At 35.4% G+C, this 18,088-nt stretch overlaps 2 protein-coding genes across 5 annotated transcripts in view; one reads left to right on the forward strand and one right to left on the reverse strand.

Annotated features, from left to right (window-relative positions):
• The window catches only part of IRAG2 (inositol 1,4,5-triphosphate receptor associated 2), a 32,793-nt gene extending 23,786 nt beyond the window's left edge, over positions 1–9,007 (forward strand). The window contains exons 11-17 of one of the 2 annotated variants that reach the window (XM_033117898.1): positions 3,525–3,672; positions 4,831–4,874; positions 6,453–6,515; positions 6,629–6,678; positions 6,963–7,064; positions 7,427–7,534; positions 8,443–9,006. In XM_033117898.1, coding sequence (XP_032973789.1) covers positions 3,525–3,672; positions 4,831–4,874; positions 6,453–6,515; positions 6,629–6,678; positions 6,963–7,064; positions 7,427–7,534; positions 8,443–8,686 — 759 coding nt within the window. In that variant the 3' untranslated portion in view covers positions 8,687–9,006. Of the gene's footprint in view, positions 1–3,524; positions 3,673–4,830; positions 4,875–6,452; positions 6,516–6,628; positions 6,679–6,962; positions 7,065–7,426; positions 7,535–8,442 lie in introns of both variants that reach the window. The other variant, XM_033117897.1, reaches the window with a different exon arrangement.
• A 17-nt stretch (positions 9,008–9,024) lies between these two features.
• Positions 9,025–18,088, reverse strand: part of DNAI7 (dynein axonemal intermediate chain 7) — a 64,024-nt gene continuing 54,960 nt past the window's right edge. For all 3 annotated transcript variants that reach the window (XM_033117896.1, XM_033117895.1, XM_033117894.1), the window contains 5 exons: positions 15,147–15,303; positions 13,157–13,371; positions 11,802–11,969; positions 10,187–10,300; positions 9,025–9,406 (listed from right to left, as the gene is read on the reverse strand). In XM_033117896.1, coding sequence (XP_032973787.1) covers positions 9,125–9,406; positions 10,187–10,300; positions 11,802–11,969; positions 13,157–13,371; positions 15,147–15,303 — 936 coding nt within the window. In that variant the 3' untranslated portion in view covers positions 9,025–9,124. The remainder of the gene's footprint in view (positions 9,407–10,186; positions 10,301–11,801; positions 11,970–13,156; positions 13,372–15,146; positions 15,304–18,088) is intronic.

Genomic DNA, 18,088 nt, shown 5'->3' on the forward strand with positions numbered 1-18,088 from the left:
AATAACTAAGGGTCTAATATCCAGACCCTATAAAGAATGCTTACAACTTAAAAACAAAAACAACCCAATTTAAAAATGGGCAAAAGACTTGAAAAGACATTTCTCCAAAGAAGGTATGCAAATGGCCAAAATCACATGAAAAGGTTAGGGAATCATTAGTAAAATGCAAACCAAAACCATAAGGACATACCACTTCACACCCACTAGAATAACTATAATATTTTTTTAAAAAGGGGAGAAAAATAACTAGTATTGAGGAGGGTGTGAAATTGCAGTATTATTATTATATTATTAATATATTATTTTGCTATAAAAAGGAATGAACTGCTGATACATGTATAATGTAGATGAATCTGGAAAACATGCTAAGTATAGAAACTAGACACACACGTCACATATTGTATGATTCCGTCTACATGTAGTATCTAGAATGGGTAAATCTTTAGAGAAAGGTAGCAGATTAGTGCTTGCCAGGAGCTGGGGCAAGTGGTTAATGGGGAGTGACTGCTTAATGTGTATGGGATTTTATTTGGGGGCAATGAAAAAAATGTTTTGAACTAGATAGAAGTGGTGGTTGCACAACATTGTGAATGTACTAAATGCCACTGAGTTGTTCACTTTAAAATAATTTTATATTGTGAGTTACACAGTAATGTTATAAAAAGAAAACAATACAATAAATGTACTTTGTATTTAGATTCCAATTCAAACAAAACTGTAAAAACATTTTTGAAAAAATTGGAAAATTTGAATAGGAACTAGATAACATTAAGGTGTTTCTGTTAATTTTATTAGGTGTGATCATGGCATTTTGGTTACCTAAGGTAGTACACTTTGTATTTTTTAGATACTTATTGAAGTACCTAAGAGTGATACAACATGATGTCCCATACTTGTATTAAAACTAATAGCATTCAGAACTGAGGAGGAGATGAAACTCATATGGCAAAATGTTGATGGTTCTTGAAGCTGGTTGATGGATGATGTTTGCGGATTTATTTTCTACTTTTTATGTCTGTTTGGAAATTTTCATAATACATTTTTAAATTAAAAATTATCACCCCAATAAACTTTAATTAAAAAAATAAAAGTAAATAAAATTTTTCAAAACAAAAGTTAGTGGATGAATATTAGTCAGTTCAATATTATGTGTAAACATTTTGACCAGGTAAATTCTATTCATAGCAAAGATAGTCTATTATGATGGCTTTTCCTTCCTTGTACAAATTCATGTTCTTCCCGAAGTTAATAATTTTTCTTTGCAGTGTTTATTTGCTTAGTTTTCTCTTACTTATCTCTAATTTATTGCTAACCTCTCCTAGAGAGTCTAGAACTTGCAATAGATTCAAGCTCCTCAAGCATTCTGTCAATTTCTTCTTTGAGATGTTGCTTCCAGAGATTTCTAACCTGCCAAATTTGAACTAGTTGTTCTTTAGGCTCACCACAGAATCTTGGGAACTCTTAAATGAAGATTCCTTTCACTTCTCTCTTGAGTTGAATCCTATTTCCAAAATCCTTCTTTGCTGATTTATTTTTTTATTTTGGTGGAACATCTCATCCCGTAACTTCCTGAGAAAAAGAATGCCTGGTAAACTTTTTGATAGCAGAAAATGTCTTTATTCTTACACTTAATCGATATTCAAGCTGGGTGAAAAATTCTCGGTGAGAGATCATTTCCTCTAGAATTTTTTTCATTGCTTGATTTTCTTTTTAGCTTCTGGTGTTGCTGTTGTTGTTCTGTTGTTGTTCAAAGTTAGACACCATTCTGAGTCTTGAGGCTTTGTTTATAACCTCTTTTTCCTTTCCTGAGTTTTTAGGATATACTTTTATCCCTACTGTCCTCTCTTGGTATGGGCTTATTTTCATCTACTGTTTTAGGCCTAGAATGAACAAGTTCAAGCTGGCAAATTATATTCTTGAGCTCTGGAAATTTTCTTGAATTATTTCCTTTTGTACATTTTGTGGAATTTTTCTACATTTTCGATACTTTCTTGAATTCTTTGTATGTTGGATCTCCTGAACTGGTCCTTTTTCATAGCTTTTCATAACTGGTCTTACTGGTCTAGTTTTAGAGAGAGTTCCTCAACCTTATCTTGAAACTCTTCTATTGTTATTTATTTTTGTCATATTTTTAATTTCCAGATTCTTTTTTATTTTTAGAGAATTGTTTTTTAATTATACCTCGTTCTTATTTCATGGATGCAATACTAATTTTTAATTCTCTGAAGATATTGATAGTTTCCTTGAACTTTTCGGGTTTTTTGGTTTATTTCTTCCAGCATGCTTTTTCTTGTGTTTCTATTTTCTCCTTTTATGCTAGAGGTTTTCCTGCAACATCTGATGATCCACTATACAGCTGATTGGCAGCTCTTTGTATGTTGGATGGGGAAGGTTCTTATTAATTCTGAGCTTCACACAAGCTAGGATGTTTCATTGGAGTACTCTTAATATCAGTAATTTTAGGACTTTGATCTTGGGATGTTAGATTCATCAGAGAAAAATTTTCTAGCTGTCTGCCCATTGGGTATAAACCTGGCTACCAGTTTTTGAGAGCAGGAAGGAAGAATAAGGCCAGGTATCTCAATTTTCAATATGTATACAGACTTTTGCTTAAATCTATTCTTTTCAGTATGATCTACTATCAATTGTCAGTTACTGCCCAATCCATAGACCCTCTGTTTAACTTTCTCTAGTTATTCAACCTTTGTAGTCTTTCTACCAAGAGAGGAAGTTGCTTGGTTGGCCTGAGAAAGGGAGGGAATCTGGATCTAATCACTTAAAAAAATTTTTTTTCAATTACAGTTGACATTCAATATTATATTAAGTGTACAGCACAGTGATTAGACATTTATGTAACTTATGAAGTGATTCCCCCTGATAAGTCTAGTACCCACCTAGCACCATACATAGTCATAACAATATTATTGACTATATTCCCTATGCTGTACTTCACATTCCCTTGACTATTTTGGAACTGCCAATTTGTATATTTTTTAAATCCCTTCACCTTTTCCACCCTGTCCCCAACCCCCCTCTCAGCTGGCAACCATCAGTTTGTTCTCTGTAGCTATGTGTTTGTTTCTGTTTTGTTTATTTTTTTACACAGATTTTCAAACAATTCTTCTGTTCACATATCCACCTTTCAAACTTAATTTCAGAGGCATCACTAATTCCCAAGTCTTTGGGGATTTCTGTGGTGCAACCTAGGTAGCTTCTTGGTTTTTCTTACCGCTTTTTTCAGGGTTTAGCTTTTTCAGGTCTTAGTCATTTATCACTAGTCTGTCTACTAGCAGGCTTTCAAAATTTTATTGCTATTATATCTTTTCCTGTTCTATTTGCCCTTGTGGACTCATGCCTTCTTAAAAAATATACCTTTATCGTCATTTTAGCAGGATTTAGGGATGGAGTGAAGATATATGCATGTTTCTAATCACCACTGTTTAACTGGGTATCAAGAATAGTATTTTCAGTATAAATTTGTGTGTGTGTCTGTGTGTGTGTTTTGTTTTGTTTTTTCCTACTAGGAAAGCCGGGTTAGTAAAGCAGTTGAAGTCATGATTCAGCATGTAGAAAACCTGAAGAGAATGTATGCTAAAGAGCATGCTGAATTAGAAGAATTGAAACAGGTTCTTTTGCAAAATGAAAGATCTTTTAACCCTCTTGAAGATGAAGGTAATAAAAGTTTAAGATAATAGTACTGGTTATGTTTTTCTAACATTCGCCTCTTTTATTCTCTCTCTTACTAATTCTTTATTATGTCTTTAGTATAAGACCCTTAAGTTAAGGTTGCATTAAAAGAATAACCCATTCCTGTCATATAGCCAAAAGTAAGATGTCAGTTCGATAACAGGTTGGGAGGCAAGAATGATTGTTTGATAATGACGTCAGAAATTCATTAAACCAATATAAGTTGCTGAGATCAGAAAATACATTTAATCCAAACCATTGAGTTGACCCTCGCGTCTCCTACTTAGGATATGTTAGAATTGGCTCTTTCTCCACACATAAGCATGGTCTAGTGACTTAAATGAGCCACTCTCATCAACAGTGGTTTTGTATTCCTCATCGAAGGAATGACACTGGCACAGCAAGCTGACCGATGAATTGGAAAATAGGGACGTAGATAAGGCCATGGAAAATATCTTAACAAAGGTTTATATAAATCTTATCATAGTTTATTTTAAATAAGTAGTATGAACTTTTCTGAAAATTCTTACTGATCTGTTCCTCTTGTAGAAATGTAAACATTTGATAATCTTCTATCTGTGCTTTTGGATTCATTTATTCAGCAGCCATTCATGTACTGCCTACTATGTGCAGGGTCGGCATTCTCGACATCTGCTGTGCCATAGAGAACTGTATTCCATTGGTTAAGATGGTGGTAATTGTTTTAAATCACCAAGTAAATAACCTGATATTTATATCTTCGATGGTCTTCAGAGTCTTAAATACAGAAGGTGCCAAAAAAATGTATACACATTTTAAGAAAGAAAAAGGCTATTAATTGTAATACTCAATATATACAAATAATGAAAGATGAATACAAGTCACATTTGACTTCTGCAATTACAAGAGGTGCTCAAAGTGGTCACCATCAGCGTCCAGACACTTCTGATTACGGCGAACTATTGCTTGAGCAATATTGCTCAATTGAACAATGTATTGCTTGAGATGTTATAAATAACATCTCTTAAAATGTGTATACATGTTTCTGACACCCCCGTAAATATTTTCTGACCATTGCTTTTCTTTGTAAAGAATTGAGACCATTGCATTAGCAGAACTTACAAATACAACTTCTAAAATGTGTAAATGTGTTTTTCCTTTCAGATGACTGCCAAATTAAAAAACGCTCAGCTTCTCTAAACTCCAAGGTAATTACTAAATCATTTACTGATTCACTGACAAAATGTCCATTGAATGTTATAAGTGAGATAGTTTTAAAATATTTGAAGCAACATAGCTTTAAATGTAAAACATGAAACAATGGTTTTAATTCGCATATGTGTGTATATACTTGTTTATATGTATGCTTTTATATTTCCTGCTATATTGGCATATCAAATAAGTTTGCCTGGCAGTGAGAGGAAAGCCAGTATAATGATAGCTTCTCTCATGTAAAACAGAAGGTTGAAATATGCAGTCTCACAATGGTAGAGCAGCTTCACAAAATTTGCAGGGCCTCGTCTCCTCCTCTCTCTCTCTTGCTGCTTCATCACCCTCAGCCCTTTGCTTCCACTTTGTGGTCTAAGATGCCTCTTCAGTTCTGGGCACCAAGGCCTGATAATTGCATTGAGTCACTTTCCAAGAAAAAGAAAAAAGCAAAGACAGGTATTCCCTCTTCTTCTAAAGATAGCTTCCTAGAAGTCCCAGATAACATTTCCCTTTTTACTCTTCATTGCAAATAAGACTGGAAATAGTTTTTATTCTGGAATCTGTATGCCTAACTGAAAATTCAAGGAGTTTGTTATTACATAAGAAAGGGAGAAAGTGAAACCAGCAGTTTTTGCCAATTTGAAAATCAGGATTTCACAGAATTTTGTAATTGAGTTCTTGAGCAACTGACTTTAAAACCATTCCATTCAAATCTCTTTTTCACAGATGAGGAAAGGGAGAAGCACAGAATGTAAGTGATTAGTAATGATCATGTAGTGACAGAACCATGATTTGAACCCAAGTTTCTTGGGTCACAATTCTTGATGCTCAACTAATCTATGAAATTAAATTAGGGATGGTGGTTTCAGAAAAGGAGTCACATAAAACTTTAGTTTTTTTCCTATATTTAAAATGTTTTTATTTACTGAAGTTGAACTTATTTAAACTTTAAGAATAACATAATACTATGTATCATCTTTCTGTGCAAATCTCAAGGCTATAAATGCATCCATTCATTAAAATAATTTGCCTATCCTTAAATGTATTAAGTGGAAAAAATGAAGCCATGAAAAAAGGCTATAAATATAGGTGTATATTTATATCCTCTTGAGTAGGGGAAAACTTTTCTAAGCATAAAAGAAATGGTAGCAAAAGAGAGGAAGAGATTAATAGAATTAGCTAAATTAACAGTGAAAAAAATTTCTATGGACAAAATTAACATGGATAAAAATCATAAACAGGTGGTTCTCAGAGCAGATATACACATGGCTATTCAACATAGAAAAAAGATGTTCAGTGTTACTAGAAGTCAAATAAATGCAAACCTAAACAAGAAAGCTTATACTCCTTATTTGATTGGTAAAAATCATACTCACCCAATGTTGGGGAAAGTGGAATATAAATTGGTAGAATATTTCCGGAAGGCAATTTGGCCGTAACAAAATCCTTAAAAATGTCGACTGTTTAACTCAGCATTAGTCAAGTGCATGGATGTGTATGTACAAGGATTCATCAGTGTTGCATACAAGGATAAAATATTAAGAATTTTCTAAATGTACATTTCCCCCTTCGAGTAGCCATCTTCTCTTCGAAGAGTGACCATTGCCTCTTTACCCAGAAATATTGGAAATGCAGGAATGGTAGGCACATTTCTAACTATTCTCAGTCAAAAGCAAATTCATTTCCATATGACAAAAGTATAAATTTCACTAAATTCGTATTTTATTATTTCTTTACCATCTGAACTTTAAAGGTAGCTGGGATGGAAAATAATGACCGATTCAGTAGGAGGTCAAGCAGTTGGTAAGTGTAATTTTATGGTTGCTCTTTGGGGACTTTACAATTTTTAACTGGACTAAAGTAAATGTTTAAAGTAGGTGATACATTTGATTTATACAGAATATAAGCAGAATAATTATAAAAGCTGGCATGTGATGATGAAATTATTAAGAAATAAATGTTATATGAAGGTACAGGGAAAAATTAGAACATAATCATTTTTGTATTGATTTAGGTAGTAGGAAATAAATTGATAATGACTATGGATGTGTTTTATTTGACAAGTGGTTATAATCATCTTTATGTAGGCGTATTTTGGGGACAAAGCAGAGTGAACACCGTCCCTCATTACATCGATTTATCAGCACCTATTCCTGGGCAGATGCTGAAGAAGAAAAATGTGAACTAAAGTAGGTGAAATTTGGTGTGCTTATTAACCTGGTGTGAGCTGGGGCATAAACAGTGGGGATCACTTTTATTCCATGGAGATGAGATCAATGCTGCATCATTAAACAGACAATTCATTGTTTAATACTTATAAACTATACAGCACTATATAAATGTGATTTGTGAATAGTTGTAGTGCTCAGAGCTGCAAGTTTGAAGTCTTAAGTTAGAAAAGACCCTGGAATTTGCTAGATTTGTGAAGGTAATTTTTTGCCCATATAGGTGTCATTTGTGAGCATCTTTATTAATACAGTAAAATTTAGCAATATTGTATAATTATAGTTTATCTTCAACTTTGAATATTTTAAAAAATACTTATTTACAGAACTAAAGATGACTCAGAACCACCTGGAGAAGAAATAGTAGAAAGGACCAGAAAGCCAAGTCTTACTGAAAAGAGAAATAATCCATCAAAATGGGATGTCTCTTCAGTGTAAGTTGTCTACTTGTTAAAATTACAACATTTTGGTGGAATTGGGGAAAGATAAGGCAGGATTAACAGTATTACTCTTAATTAAATTACTAAAGGACCTATCAAATTGTTAAGTTTAAGATGAATACCAAACTTCATATGGTCTACAGGAGTTAGCCCTGAACCTAAGAGTTACAAGAGGCAGAATTCACAGTGTGAGGAGTCAGGGCCTAAAGCCAGAAGGCCTACGTCCAACTTCCAGTTCTCTCACTCATGTGTGATCCATTTTGGAGCACCAATTTCCTCATCTATAAAATAGGGATGATAATAGAACCTATGTCATTGTTTTGTTGTCACGATCAAATGAATTAGCATGTGTAAAATGCTTAGTACAGTGTCTAGTCCAGAGTTAACTATTTTCAGAGACTTAAATGATACTGTCATCAGCTTTTTTGTGGGTGTTTCTAAAAGAAATAGAGTTTAAATTTCAGTACAGCAGAAGTCTAGGGTACGGTGAGAAATAAGTGACATGTTTATATATACACACATACGTACATACACATATATCCAACTCTACCCAATAAATAATGCTTCTGTTTCCAACACAGAACATGTTGTCTTACCTGATTGAAAGAATGAGCTAAACACTTGTATGTACTTGTTAGGAGTTAAATAATGCCTAAACCACATAATTTTCAGATTCTCACCATAACACATTATTTCTTTAATTCTAAAAATGATAAGGATTGGAGGCAGTGGGAAGATTGGCCTAAACCAAGACAAGAGATCACATAATGTAGTTTATTACTAAGCAGTATTGGTGATATATATGGCAGATCGATGACGCGGTTGATATTGTTGGCAAAAGGAGTGTTTCTAACAACAGATTACTGTGATTGCAAAATTCTGAATTTGTGTTTTTCTTATAGTTATGACGCAATAGCTTCCTGGTCTACAAATCTCAAGACTTCCATCAGAAAGGCTAATAAGGCACTCTGGCTTTCTGTTGCGTTAATTGTACTGTTTGCAGCTTTGATGAGCTTCCTCACAGGCCGATTTTTCCAAAAGTCTGTGGATGCGGCTCCCACACAGGATGGAGACTCCTGCGTGTCTCTAGAACATATCTTGTGGTCATTTACCAGACTCCGACACAATGGGCCACCGCCAGTGTGACTGCAGCACATCCTAATGTGTGTATCTTGATTTTTAACGTTTCAGTATCTGAACTGTATAAATTTAGTAACTTTTGCCTGGGAAATCAGAGCCTGGAACCGGAGGTTTTCAGAATGACTGTAAGATATTTTGAATTCCCTCTTTTTGTGATTACCTTCCCAATTAAAATACTATGGGGAGGAAGCTTGCCTATAATCTTCTAAAGAGCTTTTTGAGGAGGAGATATTAAATATTGTTTGTTCAGATTTAGTGAAATAAAGAATGATTAAATCTTCGTACAGTAAAAGTCTTGGTAGACTAATATTCATAGGGAAAATCCCCACATTTTAAAAAATAAAATTTGAACTATATTCACTTGTTACCTTTTATTGAAGAAATACCTGATTTTTTTCCAAATTGCTTGATTTCTTCCTACTGAGTAAAATGTATCAGTGAAGATTAAGAATAGCTGAGTAATCTAATCGAGAGTAGCATGTGGCATACAGAATCAAGAAACTGGCAGTTGGAGCTCCTAATTTTCTCCATTGCTTCTTCAGAAGCAAAATCCTTAACCATGTGATATAAAGTAGAATGAAACTCAGTTTCTTCTTTAAGGGCTTCAGAGAATGCCTCACTGTATTCGTCAATCTTGAGCCTTTGTGCTCTGTCACCACTAAACATCAAAAGGGCCCAGTTAGGATTCTGAATAGGTTCTTCTTCTTTAGTAAGGTGTTCCCTCACCTAACAAAAGAAAATTCGAGAAATCTGTTAATAGTTCCTCTTCTATTAGGTATTTTGGCAGTAGAAGATTATTTAAAGGGCTCAACTTACTCCCCCGAATTGCTAATATTAAGAGAAATATTCTTAATGTCCCTTTTAAACCATGAAACTGTTTATATTTTGGTTTTTATAGAATGTATCAAAATGTTAATTCATTATACTGCTGTAGGTGCTGGGGATGTAATAACAGTAACAACAAAACAAATAAACAAACATTAATGAATAACTAATGACTACAATAAAAAAACCCTGTCCTCAAGGAGCTTATATTCTAGTGGGAGAAACACACAATAAACAAGATAAATAAATATGGCGGCTCACTGATGCTAAAACATTCATCAGTCAGCTTCTAGAATTTGAAAAGATACCTTCTTTATCAGGCAAGTAGTAAATGTGCCAGAAAGTTAAATTGGAGGCCTAACCCTCTCAGACGTGAGTTTGTGATCGATCATAGATATATTCTAGTTAAAGGCTTCCATTTGTTCTTGAGTCAGTGTAAAGAGATATAAGGCCTGATATCAAGAGCATTTGGTACCATAATGGACAATAAAGGCCTAACCTTTACATAGTTTAGTTTTATATTTTTAACAAAAATAAAAATAAGTGGTTTTAAAACTCCATTTTAAATGTTAATTTTTTTCATCTTTTTTAGAGGAGAAACCATGGTCTACATTCATTTAGCTTCTGAGTACCTTTTCTTTTGGAACACAAGGTAGTTTTATAGGTTTTTGCATACTGTACCTTAAATATAACTTTTTTAGAATCACATTCTATATTCCACTTGCTCCAACCAAACGCAAAAGCGGAACCTAGGAGGGCCATTTGTCGATAAGCTTTCATTTCTACCAAAGGAATCTGTCAATATAAAAACAAACAGAGAGCCTCTCAACAAGTTTTCCTTCCAGAAGGGCTCCTACAGTCTCTTCTTAACACAGAAAGATCCATTTAAAATGTAAATCTGATTATATGACGGCTGTCTTAAAACGGGGCAGTGACTTTCTCTCGCTCAGAATAGATCCAAAGTCCCGACAATGATCTCCAAGGGCCTGTGTGATCTCACATTTCCCCACACCACCCCATTATCTATCTGACATTATCTTCTTCTCCTTTTGCTCTCTCAGGTCCAGGCATCTGGCCTTGCTGCTGTTCCTCCAATGCTCAAACACACCAGGCCACTAGCTGCTTCCCAAGATAGGCACTTGGCTACATTCCCCACCTTCATGTTTTGCTCAGATCTTACCTTCTCATCTAGCCCTCTTGTTGCCCAATACCTAACTGATAGCGCACGCTGCCCTAAACCCAGCATTCCTCACCTACAGTTTTTCCGTAGTACTTTATCCACCTTTGGACATACGAGATAATTTTTGTCTCCCTCCATTAGAATGCAAGTTCTACAAGGGCATGCATGGACCTTTGTTTTATGCACTAATGTATCCTAAGCATGTAGAACAATGCTAGACTATAGGTGTTCAGAAAAAAATTATTGAATAGAATATTCAGAAAAGATGAAAAGTACACTACACTCAGCATATGTAGAGTAACCAGCAATTTGATATATTAAAACCAAGGTGGTTTTTTTCTACACATATATGAGTATGTACACAGTTATAGATATGATTATTTACATGTGTTATATGAATGTCTGACTATATCGTCATTTTCTGATATAATATAAACTTGTTCTTGAGTGTAGAACTCTTCTGCCTGAAACACCTTTCATGATTAGAAGCTCCTCTGTCTTCATCCATATGTCATAAATGTTTACCAAACATCTGTCTTCTAGAAATATGCTAGGTGCTAGAAGAATTAAAGCTGATTAAGAAACAGTCCCCACCCTCAAGGAGCTCACAGTTTAACATGGAAGGATCTCATTTAACTAAAGCCTTATGAATACTACAAAGCAGTATGCAGGCAGGGAGGCTCTGCCGAGAAACAGAAGAGGGTTTTGAATATCTGGTCCTAGTATGTGTTTAATTTCACCTGACTTACCATGTTTGAGAAACTGCTGAGTCATTTACTCTCTTAAGAAATCTTAAATATAGCCATTCTGGAAGAAGAAAGAAAATATACTAAATGTGAAGTTGCTCAGACTACCTTTGCACTAAACCGACCAGCTGTAGATGTGCTCCATTTTCTCAATACGAAGATCATGCTGCAGGCTTCCTTTCTTGGGGAAGATTATTGAACTTAAGAGAACCCTGAATTTCTGGTCTTGCCATTTATCCCTTCCTTTCTAACTATAATCTTGTATAGCAAATATAGAAAATCATAATGTACCTTAAGATTTATACGAAATTTAATATTTGCTAGCATTCTAAATGTACATTACATTAAATTTGGAAAGGTTCATTCTTACCTTATAGTTTATAGCAACATAAAAATGAGAGTGTTCAGTAGGGAAGATATTCAATCCAGTTTCTTTCAAAGCAATAATGAAAGAAATAGGAGTCATCCATTTTCCTTCCAAAATAGAGGAATGTTTTTTGTTATTTAGTTTGACTGAAGCTAACAAGCAGAGGTCTTCCTAGTTTCAACAAGAAAAAAGAAGCTTTTATATAAGTAAGTTAAAAAAATTATTACTGCATTATCATTCTGGTTCCAGCCTTTAGGTTCTTTGTACCTTTTTTTTTTTTTTTTTTAATCCTATGTCATTCTATATTAAAGAGAATGCAGGCGAGATACGTTTTAGGACTAATCTGAAAGCGCCACCATAAAATCTCATGTTATCTTAAGCAGTTTATCAACTCTTTGGTGGCTTTATCAGAACAATCAAGGGACTAGACTAAAGATCTCTCAGGTCGCCTCCTATGTTCTAAGTTATGATCTGAGAATACAGCATATGTTCATGCTGAATTATAGTAGCTATTTGATAGCAGTCATGTTTCAACTTTGAAGGCTTATACTTGCTTCTACACATAGATTTAACATAATAATGCAAAATTATCCAGTTTTAAAGTCTGCAACGTTTAAACTGCAATCTGAAAGTTTTCAGAGTTCGCATCTCTTACCTGCTTTTGATGATATTCTAGTATTCCTGCCCTATTCATAAGGCAGTTCAGGCTCTCTCTTAGAACATTTTAGTCAGGTATATTTTACATAGTATAAAACTCACCCATTTCATGTGAATAATCCAACGATAATTTTGTAACTTTGCTGAGTGGTGCAGCTATCACCATAAATCTGTTCCAGAACATTTTCACCCCCCCCCACCCCAGACCCCTCACGTCAATTCACAGTTAATCCTCATTCCCGCCCTCAGACTCAGGCAACCGCTCATCTGTTTTTTGTCTCTCTAAATTTCAGGCTATGTATTAGGCTATGCATAATAATTTCTGACTTATGAGCAAGACAGGCTTATTCACAGACCAAACTTGAAGGAGATTTCAAATGGCTGGGTGATCAAGATCAGGAATCCTCTAGAGAGTGGGTCAGAAACTCTGAAAGTCGTACTATAGCCAGGCGTGTCACTGCATTAATTCTATTCCTAGTAATATTAGGATACAAATGTGTGCCTTACCTTTTACATGTTATTTTCTATCTATTCAATTAATATTTAATTTAGAAATTATAGCTCAAGGTATATGTTAAATATATTTATAAGAGATATATTTTAATATGTTAATAACCAGTGACTGATTGCTTTGACACACTCTCTTATCGTCGTCAAAGAGCTTTACCTCTTGGATGTGACTCGCTACAACAGCGATTTACCTTAATTTGTATTTGAATCTCAGTAAATACTGTAGTCACAGTCAAAAGTACTTTATTCACATCAAGTGGTCTTAGTTCCCAAGACTGGTATGGCATGTGAATATGAGTATCTTGAATCAAAGTAACTGGGCCCAAACTTTCCATGCTGAATGATATAAGTCTTTCTTCTGATCTGTAAAATACATTGCTGATGCCATCAGTTTTCCAATGTTTACCTTTATAAGTGAAGAAAATGACATTAGTTTCATTTTTTCCTATACAAAAATAAGAGGAATGAAAACACCCAAATAAGTGCAGTATGTATACATTGATGTTTTACATTAGAATAGAATCTCAACAAAAGGCCAGCTTTGCTGGGAGTTTCTTCCTGTCTGCAGGATCAAGTCCAAACTCCTCAGCATGGTATGTAAGACCTGTGAATCGAGCTTTGACTCAATATTTCTGGCTCTATCCCTTGCCACTCTCACACCTGTTTTCAGTCACACTTTTTATTCCTTCAACAACCTCAAACACTTCTGAACATGGCAGTTCTTTCTTCCTACTCTCCCTTAATCTTTTAGAGAACTTCTCATCATCAATTTTTTTGATCAACTTTAAAAGTCACTTGTCTTAAGTATACAATTAAATTATTTTTAGTAAATTTACCCAGCTGTGCAACCATCACCACAGTCCAGGTTTAGAACATTATCACCTTCCCAGTAAATTCCCTTATGTCCATTTATAGTTCATTCCCATTCCCACCTCCAGCCCCAAGTAACCACTAATAAACTTTCTGCCTCTAAAGATTTTCTTTTTCTGGGCTTTTCATATAAATACAATCACATAATAGTGGTCTTTTGTGTCTCTTACAACTGAATAATAAAACAGAACCCAATTTAAAAATGGGCAAAAGATTAGAATGAACATTTCACCAAAGAATACATATGAAAGAATAACAGATACATAAAAATGATGCTCCACATTATCCGTCATTAGGGAAACACAAATTAAAACCACAAGATAACCACTTCCCACTCACTAGAATAGCTATAATGAAAAAGACAAACAATAACCAATTTTGGCAATGATGTGGGGAAAAAAATGGGAAACCTCATATTTCTGGCAAGGCATGTAAAATGGAATAGCTACTTTGCAAAACAATTTGGCAGTTTCTTAAAAAATTAAATATAAATGTACCATTCAGCTAAGCAATTCCATTCCTAGGTATATACCCAAGAGAATGAAAACATGCACACACAAAGACTTGCATGCGCGTGTTCTCGTGGTCTCTTAAGGCCTGTTCAGTACTTCTGCCTATAAGAAGCCTTCCTTAGCTCTCCAGAATGGCCCAGTCACTATTCTGCTCTTTAGCACTTTTATCTGTGATAACACCTTACACATTATAATGTGATAGTTTTCCCTGTCTGCCTCTCCTACAACTTTGAAAATTCCCAGAGGACAGAAATCATTTATCTTTATATTTCCTATTGTTTAGCATATTTGGGGAGCAAATGAATGAATCCTTCTTTTCCACTTAGCTTTCTCTTCTTCTCACATGCTAGTTTCTACTGATTATTTTTGACTCTTGAATTTAATATAACAAATACAATTATATTGGCGAACTAAGTTGTAGTTCATCTTTTTCTACATTAACAAAATTATTTTAATAGGTAAAGGTAAAAATTAAGCTTTGCCTATAAATACATTCTCCAAATTTTCAGTAATTCCAGGCAAAAGGATTCCCTGTAGTTTAAAAAATACTGTAGTTGTATGCTGTCTAATTACTGCAGTTAGAGTAAAATTTTACAAGTTATATTTTCCTAAATTCAATAAATTTTAAAACTCCAATCTATTTTCACTGAGAGCCAATAAAACAAAGACCCTGGAATTGGCATTGAAATGTGTCAGATTAGGAACTCAGTTTACACACTGCATTTTCTGTTTTACGGATTTGTATTATTATATCTCTTGCATTACATAATTATCAAAGCTGATTAAGGCATTACTGTACCTTCAGCATCCCACCTTGCAACCATAGGATCCTCAAAAAAGATCACATTCTCATGAGCCTCAAGCATGACCCCTATGGGTGGGAAAGCACTTTCTTTTTCAAAGTCTTCCTTAGTTACTGGAGGATATATATATTTCTGTAATCCTTCCTTGAGTATCTTTTAAAAAATGACCAAACACCACCAAGTTAGAAGCTGACTGATAATAGTTAAAGATATGAATAGATATAAAGATATAGCTGAATAAAGATAATAAAGATAGAGCTGAATATGCTATATAGTTATTTTTAATAAGCACTGCAGTTTGGTCCCATTTAACTACAGACTAACAAGCTGTCACAACAAAATTAAAAGGTAATGATTAAGGGAAAAAAAAAATCACTAAATTTAAATGTGATTTCAGAACTCTCCTGCGGGCATATTCTGTGCTGGGGCTTACTCATCGTTTTATTTTTGCAAGGAACTGCACGAGGCATATATTTAACAGAATATAAATGGGACTTAGATGAATCAAGTAATTTGTCAAAAATTACAAAATGACTTCAAAGTGGCATCAGAACTCAAACATAGAGCTAAAGGACCCCGAATTGCATGTTCCAATACCTTGGGATTAGCGAGCATAGGTGAAGAGAGAAAGAAGTATAAGCAACCATTTGAGAAGCATAGAAATGAATGGATGAAAGTAAAAGTCATCACATTGTACACCTTAAAATTACACAATGTTATATGTCAATTACATCTCAATATGCTAGGAGAAAAAAAGAAAGAAATTAAACCAACAGCAGATTTCTCTGAGATAGGCAGATTTATCTATTATCTGAATGCAACAGAGAAGAATGTAGGAAAGGGTGGAAGATTAAAAATGTTACAAAATAGAGGGGAAAACTGTGTGGGGGAAAAATTCTAGAGGAGGGGAGAGATTATGGAAAAGATACTTGAAAAAAAGGAGGAAGGTGTCTTTGTTTCAGGAGAGAAATACAGGTGTGTAGGAGGAGACTCTGGGCTCAAATGCAGAGCATGGAGTATTGTGATCAGGACATTCTGACAAAATTCAAAAACAACAGATCTTTGTACGACTCCTTGAAAACCTCAGCTCAGGCTGGGACCTTCCTCCAGATAAAAAGTTTTGAAGGTCTCCCTTCACCAAAAAAACGTCTTTCTTGGACTCACCACTGTCCTTCAACCATCACCAAGGTAGGGGAGATTGATTCAAATAGATTTTTCAAAAGTGGCTAGATCAGAGCATCTCCCCCAGGCTTGCTCTAGTATAAGCATTCTCATTTGTGGTGAGAAGGGGAAAGGAATGGCAATATCATCCCCAATAGGGTGAAAATTAGTTCAAGGAGGGGGAGTGAAAACATTGTATTCTTTTATGTATAAAGCACAGATGTACATACAGCACATACATAGATATACAATATACCTGCAGTATTAAAATTTCATGGGGAAGGAGAGGAAAAAATGTTTACAAAAGATCCTCAGAGAGGTGAGAATGAAAAAAAAAAGTTGAAATATTGCTGTCATGCAAAATCTCAGCTCCCGCTCCCCACACAAGAACGCAGGATATGGTGAGGCCAAAAAGGAACACCCACGGAGCCATGGATAGGGGAGTCACACCACTGTATTCTCGCTGGCGGCTGGGTTGGAGACACAGGAAGCAGGAGCCACAATCTGCCATCTGCATCTCTGCCAACCAACCAGCCCTCTTGCCAGCGTAGCCCCGGCAGGTATATTTGTGGCCAATGGCTAACCGGCAACAGCTGATGGCCACCCAACCGCAGAGCCAGCACCTTCCACGTGAGGCCGAGAGCCTGGAAACTGCTCTCTGGGACTCTGTCCCCACAATTGCTCTAATACAAGAATGGGTGAGAAGTGTCTGGCAATTTATGTACATATGTGTTAGAGAAGAGAGACAGAAAGAGGGGGAGGGAAAGAGGGAGAGAGGAAAAAGGGCAGGAGAGCAAGGAAGGAAGGAGGAAGGCGCTAAGACAACATAACTGGGTATATTTGGGACACAAGCCACTGTGAGGTAGTTAAACCAAGTCAATACTAGTGCACATGTTACTAGTTATTGAAACAGGAATGAGAAATGCCTTGAAAGATGAGCTAACAACTGCTGTACGTATCATCAGTACCTTTACTACTCAAAGGGTGGTCCGTGCATCAGGAGCATTGGCATCACTGGAGCTGTGCTTCTCAAACGTGAATGAATCACACGAGGGGCTTGGTAAAACGCAGACTCAGTAGGTCTGAGGGGAAGGCCCAGATTATGCATTTATAGCAAGTTCCAGGTGATGCTGGCGCTGCTGATTCATGTCCCACATTTTGTATATCCAGGATCCAGACTAGCGGTCCTCAAACTTTTAGAGTGTGTTTCCCTAAAACAGACTGCTGAGCCTCACACCTGCAGATTTTCTGATTCAGTCAGACTGCCGTGGGGCCTATGAATTTGCATTTGTAGCAAATTCCCAGATGATGCCCCATGATGCTGATGCTTCCGGTCAAGGGACCACATGTTAGGAGCTGCTGATCTAGACCAGAGCCCACAAACTATGACCCCTGGAAAAGCTGGCCCTAGTTTTTGTAAATCAAGTTTAACAGGAACACAGCCATGCCTCTTCATTTACATGTGGCTGTTTTAGTGTAACAGTGGCAGAGCTGAGGGGTGGCAACAGAGCTGCTAGGGGCCACAGAGTTGAAAATATTTATCATCTGGGCGTTTACAGAAATTGTTTTCCAGCCTCTGAAATAGACTATCATTATTAAGGCCAAATTGGCAAAATCGAAACATAGGGCTATAGGTTTACTATTAAGTTGACATGCATGAATTTTGGCTTTAAAACCCATATTATTTTTGATTCCTTACCGTTAGTACTGGCTCAAATTTTATAAATTCGAGGTAATTTAAGATTACATTTTTTCCTTTTGTGCTTGCTTAATGAAG

This window comes from Rhinolophus ferrumequinum, chromosome 10, assembly GCF_004115265.2.
Source record: "Rhinolophus ferrumequinum isolate MPI-CBG mRhiFer1 chromosome 10, mRhiFer1_v1.p, whole genome shotgun sequence".
In the NCBI taxonomy this organism is placed as follows: Eukaryota; Metazoa; Chordata; class Mammalia; order Chiroptera; family Rhinolophidae; genus Rhinolophus; species Rhinolophus ferrumequinum.